Below are 19140 nucleotides of genomic sequence, written 5' to 3' on the forward strand. Positions count from 1 at the left end.
TCATACTTATAGGTTCAGCAGTGCCACACTCAGTAGCACCACAGCTGAAAGAGACTTGGGGGTCATGATTGACCACAAGATGAACATGAGCACCAATGCAATGCCGCAGCCAGCAAAGCAAACTCTGGCTTGCATTTATGGATGCATCTCAAGCAAGACCCAGGAAGTGATTCTCCCACTTCCAGAGGAAAGATCTCTACAGCAAGACAGCTGTAGCAAGATCTCTGCAGCAAAAGGTGACTGGCTTTGATCCTGCTACATCTAGAAGCAGCAAGTAAGGAGCTGAGGGCTGACAGGGGACTAGGACTGAGGATGGATACGGGTTTTGGTATGCAGCCAGTGAGCTAAGAGTTTTTTAGTTTTAGCCAGAGTATTTATGTTTTTGCTTGATTCACGGGCAGTTTGGGTTGGAACTATTGGGAGGGAGGAGATCCCAGTAGTGCCCTAGCATGGCAGAAACAAGATCAAGGAGCCCAGTGGCCTGACAGGGCAGAGGCGGGGCCAAGGGTGCACATCCCAAGAGGGTGAGCAAGGGAAGGCCTAAGCCAGGAGTGCTAAGCCCAGAGCCCAACAGAAGTGAGACCATGGGCCAGGGGCCTGAAGCCCAAAATGGCAAAACCAGGGCCTGAAAGGGCAAGACTAGGGCTGGACCCCAGAAGCCAAGTCAAGTTGCAGCACCTACATAGGTGGTAGGAGGAGAATGTTTGACAGGATGCAGGAAAAAATGAAACTGAAGAGACTTAAGCTTTACCACTTCAGGCACTGGTTGCCTTCTGATGGGCTCTGACCAGACTGTATGAAAGAGTATCAACAGAGTCAGTGATTCATAGTGATGGCCAAATTATTAATGATGCCATTAGTACAGGTAGCCGCTGCCTCTGTTTACAGTTATATTGAAGTCATCCCTAAAGAAAAAAATGTCCACCACTCTCTGGTACAGGAGGGTAGACATTGCACTGTTGGGAAGAGGCAGTGAACCGTTAGAGCAAGGATTGGAAGGAACTATGGAAACCCTGCAAATAGTGGGAAAGTGGGACATTGGAAGCAGGACGAAAATTGGGGGAGGCAAGAGGATATAGACTGAGGATAGGAAGAGGGGAGCAGGTACAAAGGATTGTGATGGGGTAGTGGTTGCAGGGAAGCAGTTAACAGCTCCTTACTTATGGCAGTAAAAGGGAAGGGGCTTCCACCTCACAGCAACTAGGAGAGGCAATGGTGATGACTCACAAGAGTTACCTGAGAAATCATGGGATTCAGCACCTGTAGGAGGAGTTTCTGTGCAGGAGATGGTACAAGACATTGCTCTTTGCAATGCTAGGCAGGTGGGCGCAGTTCTGGGCAGGAGTTCTACTCCAGACCTAGGAGCAAAGCATCCCTGCTGTCATGTCATTTCTCTTCAACTTGAAATAGGTGGCAAAAAAAGCCCCAGGGCTACAAGGAGTCAGGAAAGAGAGTGTGTTGGGGAAGTGCCACTGGGGTCTCATGGAGAAAAGAAGTCCTGAGCTGTGGGAGAGTAGGACAATGAGTAAAAAAAAAAAATGCTTGATAAATTTACATAATTAGATTTTTTATAATTATTTATTCATATTTCTGTATTTTCCATTCCCTGCCTAAATATGTAATAGTCAGATTGATGCAAACAAGATATATATTTCTAATGTTTCCAATGATGTGGAATATAATCTTTTCCAAAACTAAGTAATGTTTTAAATTTGATTCCTGCACTAATATAGAGCAGCTGTCCTTGGGACAGCATATTACAGTTGTCAGCAAAATGGTAGGTGCTGTAAATCTTACCCATAAAGATCTTGGCAGGCCACATAAACCTTTACTGAACAACTATTGGAAAACTTGATACCTTGGGAGAGGATTCTGTATTTCTTGAAAGTTCATTGCTCCTTTTCTATCTGCATTTGCTCCCCTTACAGGCATTATAAATTGGACTTAACAAAGACAATGGGAGTGTAGAGAATCAAGACAGTAATAGGAAATATAGAATGTTTTTTCATATACTCCAGGAGTGGGGGGCACTTTAAGTAGAGTGACTCTGAGAGCATTCCCTGTATCAGTGTCCCCATGCTTCAAAATGGCTTTAGATAAAGTGCCTTTGCTGCCATTTTGAACTGTGGGGATGCTGATACGCAATATGCAGAGGCTGGCCAGAGCGTGGTTATTACTTGATTAGTTGAGTCTGCTCAATTAGTTGAGTCTGCTCTTACATGCTGTAATTACAGCGCATCAGAGAAGCCTCCCGGCTCATGTATAGGCACCCATAGAGAAGTTTCCTCTTAGGCACAAACAAAGGCTAAGTGGAGGCTCCTACTGAGCCGCCAAGAAGAGAGGTGCATTTGTCTGCATATTATAGATACAGCTTTTGAACCTGTTATCACACCAGCACTAAAGGCCATTTACCTAGGGAAAGGTTGTGTAATATTAATCTCTGGACCCAATAAGTCAGCAGATATTGGCATAGGAGATATTGTAATTATAAATAAATTATTAAAAAGACAAATATAGTGACCTGCATGGAGATTGGAGAAAAGAGGGCAGGGGAAGAAGCACCATACAAGCACATGGCTGGCATCCTTGCTGTCAATTGCAGCTCCTCTGCAAAATGTTCTCTGAACAGAGGTCTTGGCATGTTTGGAGAAGCATGGAGTCCTCTTGTTTCACCACTCAGCATGTCGTGTATGTGATAAAAAAAGATGGTAACCATTCTGGAGTGGGGGCTTGTCCAGAATTCTGACTGCTGTGGGCATCAGATGTACTGAATGAACTTTCTTCAAACACAATTAAACGTGTGTTAAAGGGGTTGGGAGTTGTTTCAGAACTTTGACTGATAGAAGCTCATTGCTTTTAGTTGTGGAAGTTAAAAGAGTTGCCCTGGTTTATGCCAGTAGAGGATCTGGCCCACTGTTCTTAGAGCTAACTTGGAGGTCAAGTGAAAAATTGTAGCTAGTGCTAAGTGCAGCTACTGCCATCTGAGGAAGGTGAGCCACACTGTACTGGCAACACCTGTGCTCAGCTCCCTCATTGGTTTCCTGTTCATATCCCATTGCAATCAAAAGGGTGGGTGATGTTCCTAAAACTGAAAGGGATCAGGAAAGGTAGAAAGAGGTGATGAAATATGGCCACTGTGAAAATGTGAAGGAAATAAAGCCAGGCTTTGGAACAGGAAAGTAAATATGTTGCAATTAGAGGTCTGACTGGTATCTCTCTGCCCTGTCACTCCACCTGTGCCAGGGCCATGTACATAGTTAAAAAATCTCTTGGCTTCTGGGCCAAGCACAAGGTCAGGCAGATTAGATTATTAACCACTATCCAAGGGAAGACTAGAATGGGAGAATTTTGCCTCAACACCAATCTCTCAAAAGATGGGAATTTTGAGAGTACAATGCACTAGGAAAGCTGCTTACCAAAGAGTGAGAATCAGGAATATCTAGAGAACCAGGAAGAATGTTCATTGGGGAATGTCGCTTTTTAATGGTCTTGATATTCCACCAATCAAACTATCCTTTGTTCTGCAATTCTGCTATCTGTTAGCTGCTCCTAAACCTCCTATATAACAGCACTGAAAATTGATTTTAACTCATTCCAGTGAAGTTATATTTGCTGGTTGTTGTTTTTTTAAGAGCTGGGACACTGGGGCTGGGTGGAGCAGCCATGGGGTGGGGCTGGGAGAGCAGGCAGAAGATGGGCGCTTGTGGCAGGGCCCCCCATGCAGTGTGGGGCAGTGAGGAGCAGTGGGGATTGCCCTCCTCCCAGCAGGAACCAGTGAGTGCAAGGCTTTTTTTTTTTTTAAAGAGCACAGATGCTGGGGCCGGGACACCGGGTGGGGGCTAATGGCAGAGCTCCCCATGCAGCATGGGGCAATGGGGGGAAGCAGGGATTGCCCCCCCACACACACCTGGCAGGAGCTGGTGAGTGCAGGGCTTTTTTTTTTTTTAAAGGGCCAGGATGCTGAGGCCAGGCAGAGCAGCCGTTGATAAGACTGGGAGAGCAGGCAGGGGATGGGGCCTGTTTGATTTGGAGATTCAGCTGATTGGGCAGCAGCTGAATCTCTGAATCAGATTAGACTCAATCAATTTGGGACAGTGATTCGAATCACCAAATCGAATCACTGTCCCCTAAATCAGCCAAATCTGAATCTGAATCCGAAGCAAATACTAGCCATTTCACACAGGCCTAACAGGGACCTCCATGCAAAGGCCCAGAGAGCCAAATGAGTCCCAATAGCTGACACCACACACCATGTCCCAGGACCCCAACTTGTTGATGGAAGAGACTGGCAACCTCATGGTGCCATGGGCTGAGGCACAGGTGCAGCAGCAGTTCATGTGGGCTGAGTGCTCCAACAGCCAGGTCTATAAGGGACTGTAAGGTTGGATGCAAGAGCACAGGCATGACCAGTCAGCATGGCAGAGCTGCATAAAGAACAAGGCCTTGTGGGCACAGTGGGTGACCATCACCTACTACAACCATCAGTTGGGGAGTGCCCACAAGTCTGTGCTCATTATGTGGCAGCTGACTGGCATCCTCACACCCCAGGACCCAGGCCACAGCCGTGCTGTATACTGCAACACAGGTGGCCTGCCCAGGCCCCTACTCTGGCCTGCCACTCACAGTGATGTGTCACTGGGGGACAGCCCCTCGGGCCTCCAGCAGCTTGTCCCACCAAGTTCCCTGCCCCCAACCTAAACCAGTAGCTCGGGGAGCCCAGGCCAAAGCCTGCCCTGACAGCTCACAGAAATCACCCCAGCCATGAAGCGCAGCCAGCCATGTCACCACCAGCCACCAGCAGCACCAGGTCCTCCCTGGGGGGAGGCCCTTGACCAGGGACCTACACACTGTCCCCCTCCAACTGATGAGTCTCCCAGGAGCCACACACCATTGCCACCAGCTGGGACTGACCAAAGCCACCAGGCACATCAGCCCCACATGGTAAGCCCTGCACTGGGAGGAGGGACCTCCCTGCCCTGGCCCCTGCCACCAGCCCCCATCCCTGACTCTCTGCCCAGCCAGGCCATGCTCCCCTGCCTGGCCCCTGGTTCCCACCCCACAGCACACAGGGAGACAAGAGACAGTGGGAAACTTTATTGTACAGCCTGTGCCCCTGCAGCTAGAGGGGTATGGGCCTCTCACATGCTAAGGAATTCATCAATGCTGGCAGTGATGTCCTCCTCAGCTGTGGGGGACAGGGACATGTAGCACAGCCACAGGTAGCTCTCCAGGTAGTGGTTGAGGTTGGAGGGCAGTGTGGGCTTGCCAACCATGCTGGCAAAGCTCAGGGTCCCTTGCCAGGTGTGCAGATGCACCCAGGGCACCATGGCCATCAGCAGCAGCAGGGCATAATGGCTCAGGCACTCTTCCATCTGGAAACAGCTCCTCACCCTGCACCCAGGACATGCACAGCAGGGGTACACTTGGGGCACAAAGTGGCTGCAGGGGGTGGGTGCTGGCCCCAGGGCAACTCCCTGGAGAGGCCTTCTGTGGGGAGTGGGGTGCAGGCAGCTCCACATCCCAGTCATCTAGGAGCCCCATGCCTCCCAAGCCCAGGCACTATGGGCTTGGTGGCAGCACAGGGAACAGGCTGGTTTGCAGGAGAAGAAGGGGCAGGGAGTGGTGTTTGGAGCTGCAGGAGCAGCTGCCTCCAGAAGCCTGACCTGACCTGGCCTAGGAAGGAGGCAGGGGAGGCAGGCTGCCTGCAGCTAGCACCCAACAACCTGCTGGTCCCTGGGGATCAAGCAGGGACCAGGGCTTGGCTGGTGGCCACCTGAGCCCAGGCCTGCCTGGCTGACTTACTGTGGCCCTAGGCACCTGTGCAACCACAATCCCAGATCTGAGGTTGGTCAGTGCACAGGCCCCTGGTACAGAGCATCTCATTTCAGAAATGCTGCAAACTTTCACAAACATCTTTCTCATGGCTCTGCAGGCCCTGCAGCTGCACTCAGAGGAGAGGTCACAGTTGGCAGCTGGGATGCAGCCTCAGGGTTGGCGCTGCCCACGGCTGCAGCCTTGCAGATGTCAGTTCTGCAGGAGTAGGACCCAGGTCTCCAGCCACATGCAGCTGTGGCTGGAACCTCCAGGGCCCCGGGAAGCGGGAACAGTTTGCTGCTATTAGTAGAAGTAAAAGCCTGCATATGGAGAAGCCTGCCCAGGAGCTTTAACTCGCGAGTAGTTTACTGGTGGCTACACCAGATGAGAAAGCCAAAATTTTTAACAAGTTCTTTGCCTCTGTTTTCTTGGACAGGAACCAAGACAGCTCTCCCACCACAGGTAGGGGCAATCTTGAGGATAGCGCTGCCAGGCCTCGGGTCTGCGCAGAAGTAGTTAGGGATCTCCTGGAAGGGCTGGATGTTTTTAAATCTGCAGGCCCAGATGCCCTCCACCCACGGGTGTTGAGGGCGCTGGTGGGGGTCATTGCTGTGCCCTCGGCCCGGCTGTACAAGCCATCATGGTCCATGGGCCAGGTGCCCAGAGAATGGAAACTAGCTAATGTGGTCCCCATCTATAAGAAAGGGAGAAAGGAGGACCCAGGAAACTATAGGCCCATAAAGCCTCACATCGGTCTTGGGGAAAATCCTTGAAAAAATTATCAAGAATCACATCTGTGAGGGGCCAGCAGGGGAGATCATGCCCGCGGGAAATCAACATGGGTTCATCAAAGGCAGGTCCCGCCAGACCAACCTGATGGCCTTTTATGACCAGGTAACTAAATCCCTGGATGATGGTGTTGCTGTGGACGTAGTCTTTCTGGACTTTAAGAAGGCCTTTGGCACTGTCTCTCACTCCATTCTTATTAATAAAATGAGCAACTGTGGCATTGATGCCTACACAGTTGGATGGGTCAAAAATTGGCTGACGGGGCGCACCCAGAGAGTGGTGGTGGATGGGTCGTACTCGACCTGGTGGGATGTGGGCAGGGGGTCCCCAGGGCTCGGTCCTGGAGCCTACACTGTTCAACATCTTCATCAGTGACTTGGACGAGGGGGTGGAAAACATATTGTCCAAGTTTGCCAATGACACCAAGATGTGGGGAGAGGTGGGCATGCTTGAAGGGAGAGAGAGGCTGCAATTAGATTTAGACAGACTACAGAAGTGGGCGGATGGTAATAGGATGGGCTTCAATGTAGATAAATGCAGGGTGCTGCACCTAGGGAGAAGGAATCCACAGCATACATACAAGCTGGGGAGCTCCCCCCTTGTGAGCACAGACGCAGAAAGGGATCTTTGAGTCATTATTAACTCCAAGATGAACATGAGCTGCCAATGCCGGACCGCAGCCAGCAAAGCCAACCGCACCTTGTTGTGCATTCAAAGATGCATCTTAAGCCAGTCCAGAGAGGTGATACTACCCCTCTATGCGACATTGGTCTGGCCTCAATTGGAGTACTCTTCCAGTTCTGGGCACTGCACTTTAAGAAGGATGTGGCCTGCCTTGAGAGGGTTCAGAGGAGGGCCACCCACTTAGTTGGAAGGCAACAGGGCAGGCCCTATGAGGAGAGGCTGAGGGACCTGAACTTGTTCAGCCTCAGCAAACGGAGGCTGAGGGGGGATTTGGTGGCTGCCTACAAACTCATTAGGAAAGATCAGCAGCAAATAGGAAAGGCCCTATTGCCCCCAGCAGCACCTGGGATGACGAGGAACAATGGCCAGAAGCTGCTGGAGAATAGGTTCAGGTTAGAGATTAGGAGGCACTATTTCACTGTTAGGGTAGCTAGGATCTGGAACCAACTTCCTAGGGAAGTGGTCCTCGCTCCTACCCTGGGTAAATTCAAAAAGAGGTTGGATGAACACCTGTCTGAGGTCATGTGATACCAGCGTGTGCTCCAACCAGTGGGGGGGGGGGGTTAGACTAGATGATCTATTCAGGTCCCTTCTGACCTTTAGCTACTATGAAACTATGAGTAAATTGCTCCCACATCAAATGCATGTATAGACACACCCAAGGCCTACTAAAGCTATTACAATGCAAACTAAATATTCAAAATTAATCTAAAGGTCTACAACATGAAATGGCTGGCATCATGGGCTAGGAAGCAAGCAAATGCAATATAATAGCAAAAAGCAACCATTCTTATGTTTGAGGAGCTAGCAACAGTACTGTGTGTACTATGGCACATCAACATCTTTTAGTAAGGCTTCTTGGGATTTTGTTTTTCTCCAAGCTTAGTAAAACCATTTGTCCAACCAAGGTCTAATTTCATACCCTAATAACTGATTTTAAAAATTTGTGCCATACTGTCCATTTTCAAATTGCTCCTCTTTATTCCTGTTGTTTAATTTTTGGGGTTCAGCTCAGTGACAGTACAGCTGCTTGAGCCTCAGCGCAGGGTAGCAAGCCAGTCCATATTCAAAGTTCTGGTAGGTTGATGTGATGGGTCATGTGAAGTCTTTGCTTTGTGTCATCACCACAGTTCTTCTCAACTTAGCAACTGAAGATAGCATGCATATGGGTACATATTGTGTGCTTGCAAATTACAATTCCACAATAGGTAATCACCTTAATGGACAACCCTCAGATTCTCAGGGTCTAGCCACCTATTCACATAAAACATTGGGAGTTTATTATGTCCAATGATACATTTTAGATTTCATTGGCATCAAGCCTTGAGTAACAGAGATTTAAATTTGAGGGCTTTGCTCATGGAAATATACATGAATCTACTTTTAAAATTTTTGATCAAATTAACTTCACCTATGACTATTTTACTATTTGTCTTCTACACATGGCCCTCAGATTTCTGGTGAAAAGAAAAAAATTCTGAACTTTAGTCAGGGCTGGTTTTATAGACCAATAATGCTGCCCATAAGAAATACCTCAGAGCTTGTTACTGGACTTTAGTGTTAGAATTTAGGTGGTGGCACTGGAGTCACTAAAATACTTGGAAAACAAAAGCTCATTCTCTGAAGAGAGCATTTATTGAGCACAGCCATTTGCAATTTCAAGCACAGGACAAAGAAACAACAGAAAAGGTTTACCTAAGACCCAACAAAATACAAAAACGCAACAACATACAATTTAGTCTAAGTCAAGACACAACACAAACTTTGCATAAATCTTACATAGTCCCAAGGACAGAGTGTCTGCTCCTAGTCAGGCAGTCAGAAGCTTTTTCTGGGGGTCTGCAGGTCTTCTTTTCTGGTGAGAATGGTCCCACAGCTTTGCCTGTGCTTTTATGGGTGATCCACACCATTTCCCCCCTCCTTGGTTGCCTTGACAGCAGTATTTCCTTCATGTCTCTTGCCCCTCACGTGTCTTTCACATCCCTAGTTTTCAGGGGTTTTAACAAAGAGCCTGCTGCTCACTTTGGGTCACATCAGAGCAGGGGTGGACAGTTATTTGGGCCGGAGGGCCACTTAGGCAGTTTTGGTGAGCTGTCACAGGCTGGGTCATCACCCCCTTCCCCCACAACAGCTCACCAAAACTCACCAAAAGTTGCTCTGCACTGGGCCAGGTGGCTGGAAGTGGGGTGCAGGCAGGTGGGGAGCAGCATCCAGGAGCAGGATGGGCATGCAGGGCTGGAGCTGGGATCACAGAGCCATGGCAGCTCAGGGCTAGGGCCTAGGCCTGGGGCAGAGCCACAATCTGCTCCCTGCATGACCCTGCAACAGGTGCTGGTACTACAGGCAGGGGTGTGTGGGGAGCAGATTATGGCTCTCTGCCAGGCCTAGGCCCCCTTGCTGTCACTGCTGAATGATCCCAAGGTCTCCATGGAGACTGGCAGAGGCCCGCATGGCCAGGCAAATAGGATGGGGCCACAAGTAAGCAGGGAGCTGCATCCAGGAGCAGGAAAGGAGAGTGGGGTCTGGGGTCTAGGGGTGGCAACAGCACAGAGCTGGGGGCTGGGGCAGAGCTGCAATCCATTTCCCACGCACCTCTACCCATGGAACCAGCGCCCATCACAGGAATGTGCAGAAAGAAGATCACAGCTCTACCCCAGACCCCTGTGATCCTACCCCACAATCCTGGCTCCACTTATTTGTCCCACTTCTGGAGGCCACTCTCACTCACCAATGGCCCCATCCCATTCACCTGGCTGCACACACTGTCACGTGGGTGACACTCCCAGTGTGGGGCAGACTGGCCAGTGTGCCTGGGCAGTGGAGCTGGGGCTGGCAGCAGTGGCAGCTGGAAGGAGCTACTGCTGCTAGCACTGTCAGGAAGCAAGTCCAGCCACTGTGCTGTCCCAGCTTCACTTTGTGCCCAGAGATGGGGGGACCAACTGCACATGCTACCGCCCAGGCTGCCTTCTGTGCCTGGGCTGGATGGGACCATGGGACTCACACCTGGCTGGAAAAAAATCCCTTAGCAGGCTAGGTTTGGTCCTTGGGCTGTTTTTTGCCCACCTCTGCATCAGAGTGTTTAAGCAGTCTTTCCCCTCCCCTGATACCTCAGGTCATGCACTCAACACCTGTCACTTAGCTCTAAAATTAGTTAAAGGACCAAAGAGTGTTAAATATGCCATACATTTGCCAACAAACTAAAGGTTTCTTAAAAAGAGATCAGTCCTAATCCTGTTTCTTTTAGGTCAAAACACATAAATAGCCAGCCTCTGTCTCCCTTGTTGCATGTTAAGGCTATTTCTACTTTAGGTGTCTCTTGTGAAAGACACATTTAACAATTAAGTAATCAGACTGTTACAACAAATATTTTAAAGCTTTATTATTATTCAGTCTACCAGAGGATGACAGATGAATAGCTTCTGGGAAAGCCAATAGTTTTTGCAAAATGTTGAGTATCTTTTTAAACGGAATGCTAAAACCTCTTCTTGGTACCAAGAATGAAACAAAGAGCAAGAGAAGTCAAATAAAAGAATTCAGTTCTCCCCAACCAGTGGCTTAGATGCTAGAAAAAAAAAGGATTATTTTTTAATGTCATAAGGTCCATCAAAATGCTCCAAGTGGTAGCAGGTCAGCCATTTGTGGTGAACATATGTAGGAGTTTGAAGTCTCTCCACATAATTTCACTAATTTTAAGAACACAGCTCAGGATTGTGCACATAAGCTGTTAGTCTGAAAAGACATTTTGCTTATGCTTACCTTGACTTTACCCCATTTTACCCCTTACCTGTTTACCCAAAAGGGTGCATGATTACCTTTTTCAGGATTGAGACTATAAAATTATTCAGGATGCTAAGTCACAAGCTTCCTATTTCAGCTCTATAGGAGGGATATCCACATAGTTTTTCTGGCATTGCTCTAGTTCTACTTTAAAACCAGAGATCCCCAACTCAGTTATAATTACAGTTAGTTACAGTTCAGGTGAACCTCACCCAGGCTTTTTCTCCAGCCATGGTGCAGGGTGAAGATTACAATTAGGGCCATTGCAGATGGATCTAGAAATAACCATTCTGTGACTACACATTGTATGGATAGCCTGAAGAAAGCCTCCTTGCAAAACCTAAACACTTCCCCAAAGTTGCATTTACCCTCCCCGTGCCCCAGTGAGGTTTGGTCAGAATTCTACAGATGAATCTGGACCCAACCCTTACATCTCAGCAGAATGGAAATAATGTCAAGTCAAAGTTAGAGTTTTGGGGCTCTTGCTGATACAGCAGTAATTTGTTTCGTTACAGCAGAAAGGTAAAAATACCACTTATAAGGAAGGTGCTGTTCTTCTGTCCTATTCTTGTATGCTTCCCAGCATTGTCCTGGGATCTTGGCTCATGAACAAAGACTACAGGTACTAAGATAACACAGAGGGAGGGAAGGATGGAAGAAAGGAAGGGAGCCCTACATGACCATTTCCTCCGAGGAGTTAAATGCACAGTCCATAAATAGCAATGCACCTACCTGCTATGCTTTAGATTCTGATTTTAATGTAGCTCTACTTTTGATAATGAGGTTTGCACCCTAGGAAAAGAAAGGACAAATATTTGTGCAAGATGATCAATGGGAGCAAGTGACACAGCGTTTAATCAGGAAGATTCTGTGTTCTCTAACTGTTGGACTCTTGTTGACACAAAAAGTCAAAACAGATGGTTCCTATTATCCTTCTCCCTTTAAAATCTATGTGTTCCTCTATAGTAAATATACTGTAGGCCACTGGTGATGCATAGGGGGTGCATGAGGGTGAGATTGGCCATGCACCCCCTGGAAGCGCCAGCCATGAAACCAGAAGTGCATTTCCAGTTTTGCCGCTGGCTTGGTGATCAACAGCTGGGGGGCCGCCTCCCCCCCAGTTGGCAATCAGCCACGGGGGGACCCCCCCATTGGCAATCTGGTGCCCCCCCAGATTCAGTGGTTTTCAAACTGCCTAAAGTCACAGAGATCTTTCATATCACTTCTTCTGCCGCAGAAACCCTACTTCTGTCCTAAATAGCTGATGCAGAGGCAGGCACCCTGGCCTGGGAATGGCAGCACACCATCTGCAGCATGCCCTGGCATTATCCTTCATCTCTTCACAGAACCCCTAATAACTAGGGTGGCCATCATAGAGGACATTCCAGTTTTCTACTATTCTGTCCTCTGTCCTCTACTGATACAAAACCAGGAGCATTTATGTCCTCTATTTTTCTCTTGGAGAAAAAAATAGAGGACATAAAGGCACCCAGTTTCGTATCAATAGTGGACAGAGGGCAACCGGACTATCCTCTATGATTGCCACCCTACTGATAACATACCATGGAACCCCAGGATTTCAAAGAACATAGTTTGAAAACCACTGCTCTAGACCATCATGTTTCTATGGAATTAGTTCAGAGTCAGTTGGTTCCCTTTCTAGGTGTGTTTAATTTGACCCCCATTGTAGTATCTGGATGATAAGTAAAAAAAATGTACTTAAATATAGTGTAATATTGGTATTTCAGTTAATAAATGCCTAGAGGGATATTTATTTCATGCATTAATGTACTACTAACAGATAAATCCTTCACATAATGGATTAGTACTGGACATAAATGGGAATCCACCTACAGGTCTCACACTGTTTTTCTGTTGTTCCATTTAATGTGAGGTGTCCAGGGACAGAGTATGTTTATCTCAACTTAATTTGTTCAGAATTTTTATTTTAAAATTCCTCTAGATAATTTATAGTTAAGAGACATAAATAGATATAAATATATTTATTTTGTGGTGCCTAAACCAAAATAAATGTAGCTATAGATATGTTTTGCTTATGCTTTCATTGATCAAGACTAGGCCCTGTATTATGAAAAAAGAAGGGATACCTCTTCGCCAAAGCAGGTATCATGGTCTGCTGCCTTGCAGCACTTATCCACCATACCACTAAAGCCTGTGACAATTGTCTGCAGTTCTTCATCTGTCATCTTGGGCTTGTGTTTAATGAGGTTGATGAGCATTCTGGAATGAAATCAAAACAGTTGATCTGAGCTAATTTACTGGAGTCTAATATAATATTGGCTGGAGACTTGTGCCAGTCCAGGGTTTGACTGGGGTTATGAGAAATGCTCAGAAGTGCATGTGTTAGTCAGGTTTGAAAAGTAATCCCTTGCTCACTATGAATCTGATCTAGGGTCCAACTGATGGGACTCTTTCCATGGATTACAGGGAAGCCTGAATTGAGGTCCTGAATGCTGAATATGAGAAAACAATACAGAAAAGTATCAAACTAATGCTTGTCCACCATAGCATAACTGAGGAGAGGGAGGATGCAAAAATATCTGCCACTGCAGCAGCAGCTGATCACCCTGCTGTGATTGGCACCAGGGCATCCAGCACTGTCCATACATCACGGATGCCTTGAGCATGGAGCTGCTCTGCTAAACCTCTGCCTGCTCCATTTGCTTCCCTCTGTCTGCGACTTCAGACTCAAGGCACTGGTTGTCCACTTCTCTTATTTGTCTTCAATTCTTGTCTCACCTTATCTTTAGGTACAAAAGACCCCCTTTGAATGATAGAATCATATAAAATTAGAGTTGGATGGGACCTCCAGAATCCATGTAGTCAAACCCCCTCCTCAAAGCAGGACCAGCCCCAACTATGGCATCCTAGCCAAGGCTTTGTCTAGCTGAGTCTTAAAAGCCTCCAGGGATGGAGATTCCACAGCCTCTCTGATCTCTAATGATCATCCATCCCACAAGCCACATTTCTCAGGATGCTGGCAGCAAACTGGCCAACTAAGACTCTCTTCTTCCTAGTTGTCCTCTGCCATGGTCTGGCTTGGACTGAGTCACCATGCCATCCTACTTTGCAACTGTGGAAGCTCCCAAGCCCAGGCTACCTGCAATTAATTCCTTAGTGTAGCCAGTCCATCAAGCTGGTGAACTTCCATGTCAGGATATTAATTCTTAGAAAATCTATAGTGAATTAGAGAGGTCTCACCCAAGATGGTTTTCTTGCCATATTTGAGGAGAAGCAGTGCACAATGTCTTATCAAAGTTGAACATGTCTGGGTTGAATGGTGGGAGCACATAGTTTTCATCCACTCCTAGCTTGGTGAAGCATGGTCTCCTGTTAGCATAGGATTCATTACAGCAGCACGCAACTTGGTCATTTATCAGTGTTGCTTCCTGTTTCTTGCACATATCCTGAATCACAATGCTAAGCTGTATAGAGAAAGGAAGAACAACAAAGTAAGAGTCAAAGCCATTTCCTCTTTAATGTGAGTACAAGGTGTGGCAGTAGGGGGCACTGCTATGCCTAGCTACTCACTTCACTGTGCCAGGCCCAAAACCACACTTCTTGAGTCTCCCCAGGGGAGCCCACAGCGAGCCAGGCCCCTTCTTGGAGAACCCCCACAATCCTGGGGTAATGCTGCCACCACCAAGGCACTGGTCTCTGTTAGGGCTATGTGCAGCCCCAGGTACACAGACCCTGCAAGTCTTAGGGGTTCTTTGCCCACTGGTAAGGTTTCTAGGTGCTTGTTTTAGCCCAAAGCCTCCCAGGGTAATCTCAGGTATGACCGAGTTAGTCAATAAACAGCCAAGCTCTGCTAGGAGGAAAAAACATGCTCTGTCCCCTCTCCCATCAGGCATTCACTGAAAAAAACAGCCAGTCATGCTGTAACTCAATACCTTTATTGTTCAGGGAGAAGAAAGAGTGTGGGGGTGGGGTGTGGACAATGGAATATAAGAGAAAAACACCTTGAGCAAGTTCTAATAAATTGAGTCTTTTAAACATGGTCTCGGTGACCTTTTTAATATGCATCTAAATTACTTAGCCCTAACCTACTAGTGAGTTTTCAGGCATATTCACTGTAAAACATCCAGGCAGCCCCTGGAGGTACTTTGATGCTACTTTCAAAATGTCCGCCGGAGGAAGCCCAAGCTCCCCTCTCCCCTCAAGAATTTATACAGCCCAGTTGCCTAGGTAACCAGGTTGAACCAAGCAGCCGGAGAAGAACAGAGGGGTAGATGGAATGTCCCAATCCACAGACAGAAGGGGATTTATTCACAGAAGGAATGCCTGTTCCTTGTTCTACAAAGAAAACCCATCTCAACAAAGACAAAGACCAAGGAAGAAATCTACTCACATATCTCTCAGCACAAGGTAGGCGACTATCTTCAGGTTTCTGGCAGCACTTGACACCAACAGCTGCCATCTTCTTTGTGATTTCAAGCAATGTTTCTGTGGCTACTTGAGGCATTTTCTTGGTGTAGCGGATAAGAACCCTGAAATCACAAGATTCCATGCTGGATGATCACTGTTGAACAAACTCTTGGCACAAAGTCATGTAGCAAAAATAGTTGCTCCAAGTGTAAAGAAGTCTGTCTAAAGCTGTACTGCTTCTGCAAGGGGAGTAGCAGAAATAGGAGCTGTCTCTCTGCACCTTTTAATAGGGACTGTCTCTCTGAACCACTTATGAAGCTGTTTTGTCCCTACAGTGCAGTATTGGTACTTTCTGAAGTGCCAGCTGAACACTTTTTGTGCCTTGGTTCTGGTCATCTGTCCCTGGAAATTTCACTTTTACCAAAACCCAAATATTTACTACTTATATGTGAGGATGCTTTTCAGGAACAACATACGCTTTTTGGAATTCAAATTCTCCTCCATTTTTAAGAAGGTCACAGTTTGTCTTTACAGTAGCCTCAGTCTCCTGGATGTGACTTTGAAGTTTCCCTTCCTGCAAGTAAATATATTTCTTGTTAACAGCATATAATGTAATCTGAGAAAGGTATACTCAGATTCCAACCCAAGCAAAAAAAGTATGTATCCACTTTTATCTACTATTAGTTCTAAGGTATATTTATGGCCTTCACATTAATTAAGAATCCTTCCATTAATAGATCCGTCCTCAGCACATCCCTAAGAGTCCTAACCACTTCAGGAAGTGCTCTCAGCATGTGTATCTTCATTACTCAGTAGTGCTTCATTGTGTCTACAGAAATGCTGCTGGAGTGTATCCTTATTTACTTAAACATAATATGACCATATGTCCCAGATTGGCAGGAACAGTCCCAAATTTTGGATGCTGGTCCTGGCTGGCTGACGAAAATTAAAACAATCATCCCAGGTGTGGGGATTATTAATACCTGTGAAGTAAAGAACGTTGGGTCACTAACAGGCCATTGACTCCCTGCAGCTTGCAGCAGCAGTGGGTGGGGAGAGAGGCAGGCAGGCAGTATCTCAGATTTCACAGTGTCCCATATAGTCACTGTACTTAAACAGGACCTTGTTTTCTTTCTCTCTGAATGTTCTCCTGAAGAAAATGTCACTCATACATATATTTGTAAACAATGAGCATAAGATTTGCATATATGAACTTAAACAAGTTGATGGGTTTAATCTTCTAACGCCAGCAAATCTTCTTGAATTCCTTTTTTTCCCCCCAGAATTCCTTCAGCATTAAGTGAAATTCAGGTTTTCTGGGGCTTGAAAAAATCAGTTTGGAGTTTGCTTTCAGAGGGCATATCCACACAATCATTTACTTCACATTAAATTTACAGTGCAGTAAGCAGAAATAGGCTAGCGTCTATACATGCAGGCATTAAAGTGCCTTAATCCTGTGTGTGGTCTGACTTGGGACCACAAGTCAATCCATACACACAGTTAGCCCCAAGTCAGTCCACGTGCACATTGTTACTGCGCAGTAAGGTGTCTACACATGTGTTACTGCGCAGTAACTAATCAGTAATAAATTCGATATCTGCATCATGCAAGTATCAAATTTACACCCGAATTGACATTAGTCACCATAGTTACTGCATAGTACAGGCATGCACGTGTAGACGTGGGCCCATACTGCACAGTAATTTTTGGTTAATGCACAGTAATTTAGTTTACTGCTTATGTGAACATGAAGATGTGCCTGGAGAGATATAAATCTCAAGGATCGAGGGAAATATGATGGTTTCATAGTATTTCAAAGGACAGAAGGGACCATTAGCTCATTTATTCTCATAGCTTATAGAGCCTGGAAAATAATCTAATCACACACATGTTCTTGGTATGGTCTGTGGGAAGTTTTGCCTTCCCCTGTACCTGGGGGCAAAGGTCCTCTTCCTGGTATGTCTCAAGTATATTTTAACAACCCTTGAAGCAGCAGTACATCAATCACTGTGGTTCCTCTGCTTTACTTATGGCAGATTAAGGTGTATCTTGTATCAGAGGTGATGCCTAGGGGGTGCACGCGGGCACACGTGCATCCCCTGCACATAGCAGTGCACCCCCTGCAAAAAGGCACCACCAACACTGTCTGCAGCACCTGCAGGCAGTCCATGATTGGCCCTGGCCACCACCAACACTGCCAATGGTGCCTGTGGGTGATTGCCAACCCCTGGTTGGTGCTTGCCACCCCCACCTCCAACATTGCCAGCGGTGTCTGCAAGAGCTCCCCTCCTCACCACTGCCAGGCTCCCACTGCTGCACTCCTGCTGCCACTGGTGCAGCCATGCTCCCCAGCCACTGGAGGCACCTGCCATTCATGTCTTGAATTGTATCAAGGTCAGCTGTGTAATTTTGATAAGAGATTAGACTATGGATTTGTATAGGATGGTTTAAATAGGGATGATCCTGCCTCAGGCAGAGGTTGGACTAGATGACCTCTGGAGGTCCCTTCCAACCCTTCATCTCCATGAGTCTATAATCTGACGGTGACTTCTGTTAGCTTCTTAAGAAGTAAATGCTTTTATTTAAAGTTCAGATCCTATTTCACTTATTTGGTATGATCCCATTTCAGCCTGTTGACCTCTCAAAAATCCATTAATAATTTACTTTTGTGATATATAGTCATCTGAATCTTTAAGACTGAGTCCAAAAAAGCAGTGAGGAGGATCAACCAACCTTTTATATTAACATCCTTTCAGAGACTTGTGAAGGGTGGAATGGAATCACACTGTGGTATCTAAGGCCCACTTATGTGTCTAATAGGTAGAATAGGCTATGGCATGAAATGACTTCATGCCTTTGACAGAGAACATGATTGACTGAGGTGTCTCCACTGCCCAAGTCCCCTGCACTGGCAGGGAACTGATCAAATAAGAGATGTCCAGATGATCTTTATAACATGTTGAATAGAAAAATGAAAAGACCCCAAGATCCTCCAAGGAAGATTATTCTGCACTGGTCCGGTCCTGCAGGGAGCAAACCAGGAAAGCCAAGGCAACTGAACTCCAACTAGCTTTGAGCATCAAGGACAATAAAAAGTCCTTTTTCAGATATGTGGGAAGCCGGCCGAAAAGCAGGGGCAACATTGGACCCCTGCTGAACCAGATGGGGCAACTGACAACTGACGCCCAGGAAAAAGCCAACCTATTAAATGGGTACTTTGCATCGGTCTTTCATCAGTCCCATGGGACGCCCATGCCCGCTAAGGGACAGGGAGGTCCGGGTGGGGGGAGATTCCCTGCCCTCCATAAACGCTGACCTCATGAAGGAACATCTTGAGAAGCTGGATACCTTCAAGTCAGCCGTCCCTGACAATCTACACCCCAGGGTACTCAAGGAGCTGGCGAGCATCATAGCCCAGCCCCTGGCACGGATCTTTGAAAACTCCTGGCACTCTGGTGTAGTGCCCGAGGACTGGAAGAAGGCCAATGTGGTGCCTGTCTTCAAGAAAGGGAGGAAAGTGGATCCGGCTAACTATAGGCCCATCAGCCTGACTTCAATCCTGGGGAAGATCTTAGAAAAGTTTATTAAAGAAGCCATCCTTAATGGACTGGCTGACGCCAACATCCTGAGGGATAGCCAGCATGGGTTTGTTGCAGGTAGGTCTTGCTTGACCAATCTCTTTTCCTT

The 19140-nt window shown here is 47.0% G+C and overlaps 1 protein-coding gene across 2 annotated transcripts in view; it reads right to left on the reverse strand.

The window, feature by feature from the left end:
- Positions 1–10649: 10649 nt before the first annotated feature.
- Positions 10650–19140, reverse strand: part of LOC109297138 (serum albumin-like) — a 37588-nt gene continuing 29097 nt past the window's right edge. The window contains exons 8-13 of one of the 2 annotated variants that reach the window (XM_019516756.1): positions 15930–16027; positions 15437–15575; positions 14287–14510; positions 13173–13305; positions 11797–11856; positions 10650–10849 (exon numbers count right to left, since the gene is read on the reverse strand). In XM_019516756.1, coding sequence (XP_019372301.1) covers positions 11800–11856; positions 13173–13305; positions 14287–14510; positions 15437–15575; positions 15930–16027 — 651 coding nt within the window. In that variant the 3' untranslated portion in view covers positions 10650–10849; positions 11797–11799. Of the gene's footprint in view, positions 10850–10882; positions 11857–13172; positions 13306–14286; positions 14511–15436; positions 15576–15929; positions 16028–19140 lie in introns of those variants that run through there. The other variant, XM_019516755.1, reaches the window with a different exon arrangement.

This window comes from Gavialis gangeticus, unplaced genomic scaffold (assembly GCF_001723915.1).
Source record: "Gavialis gangeticus isolate Ggan-Ray unplaced genomic scaffold, GavGan_comp1, whole genome shotgun sequence".
NCBI lineage: Eukaryota > Metazoa > Chordata > Crocodylia > Gavialidae > Gavialis > Gavialis gangeticus.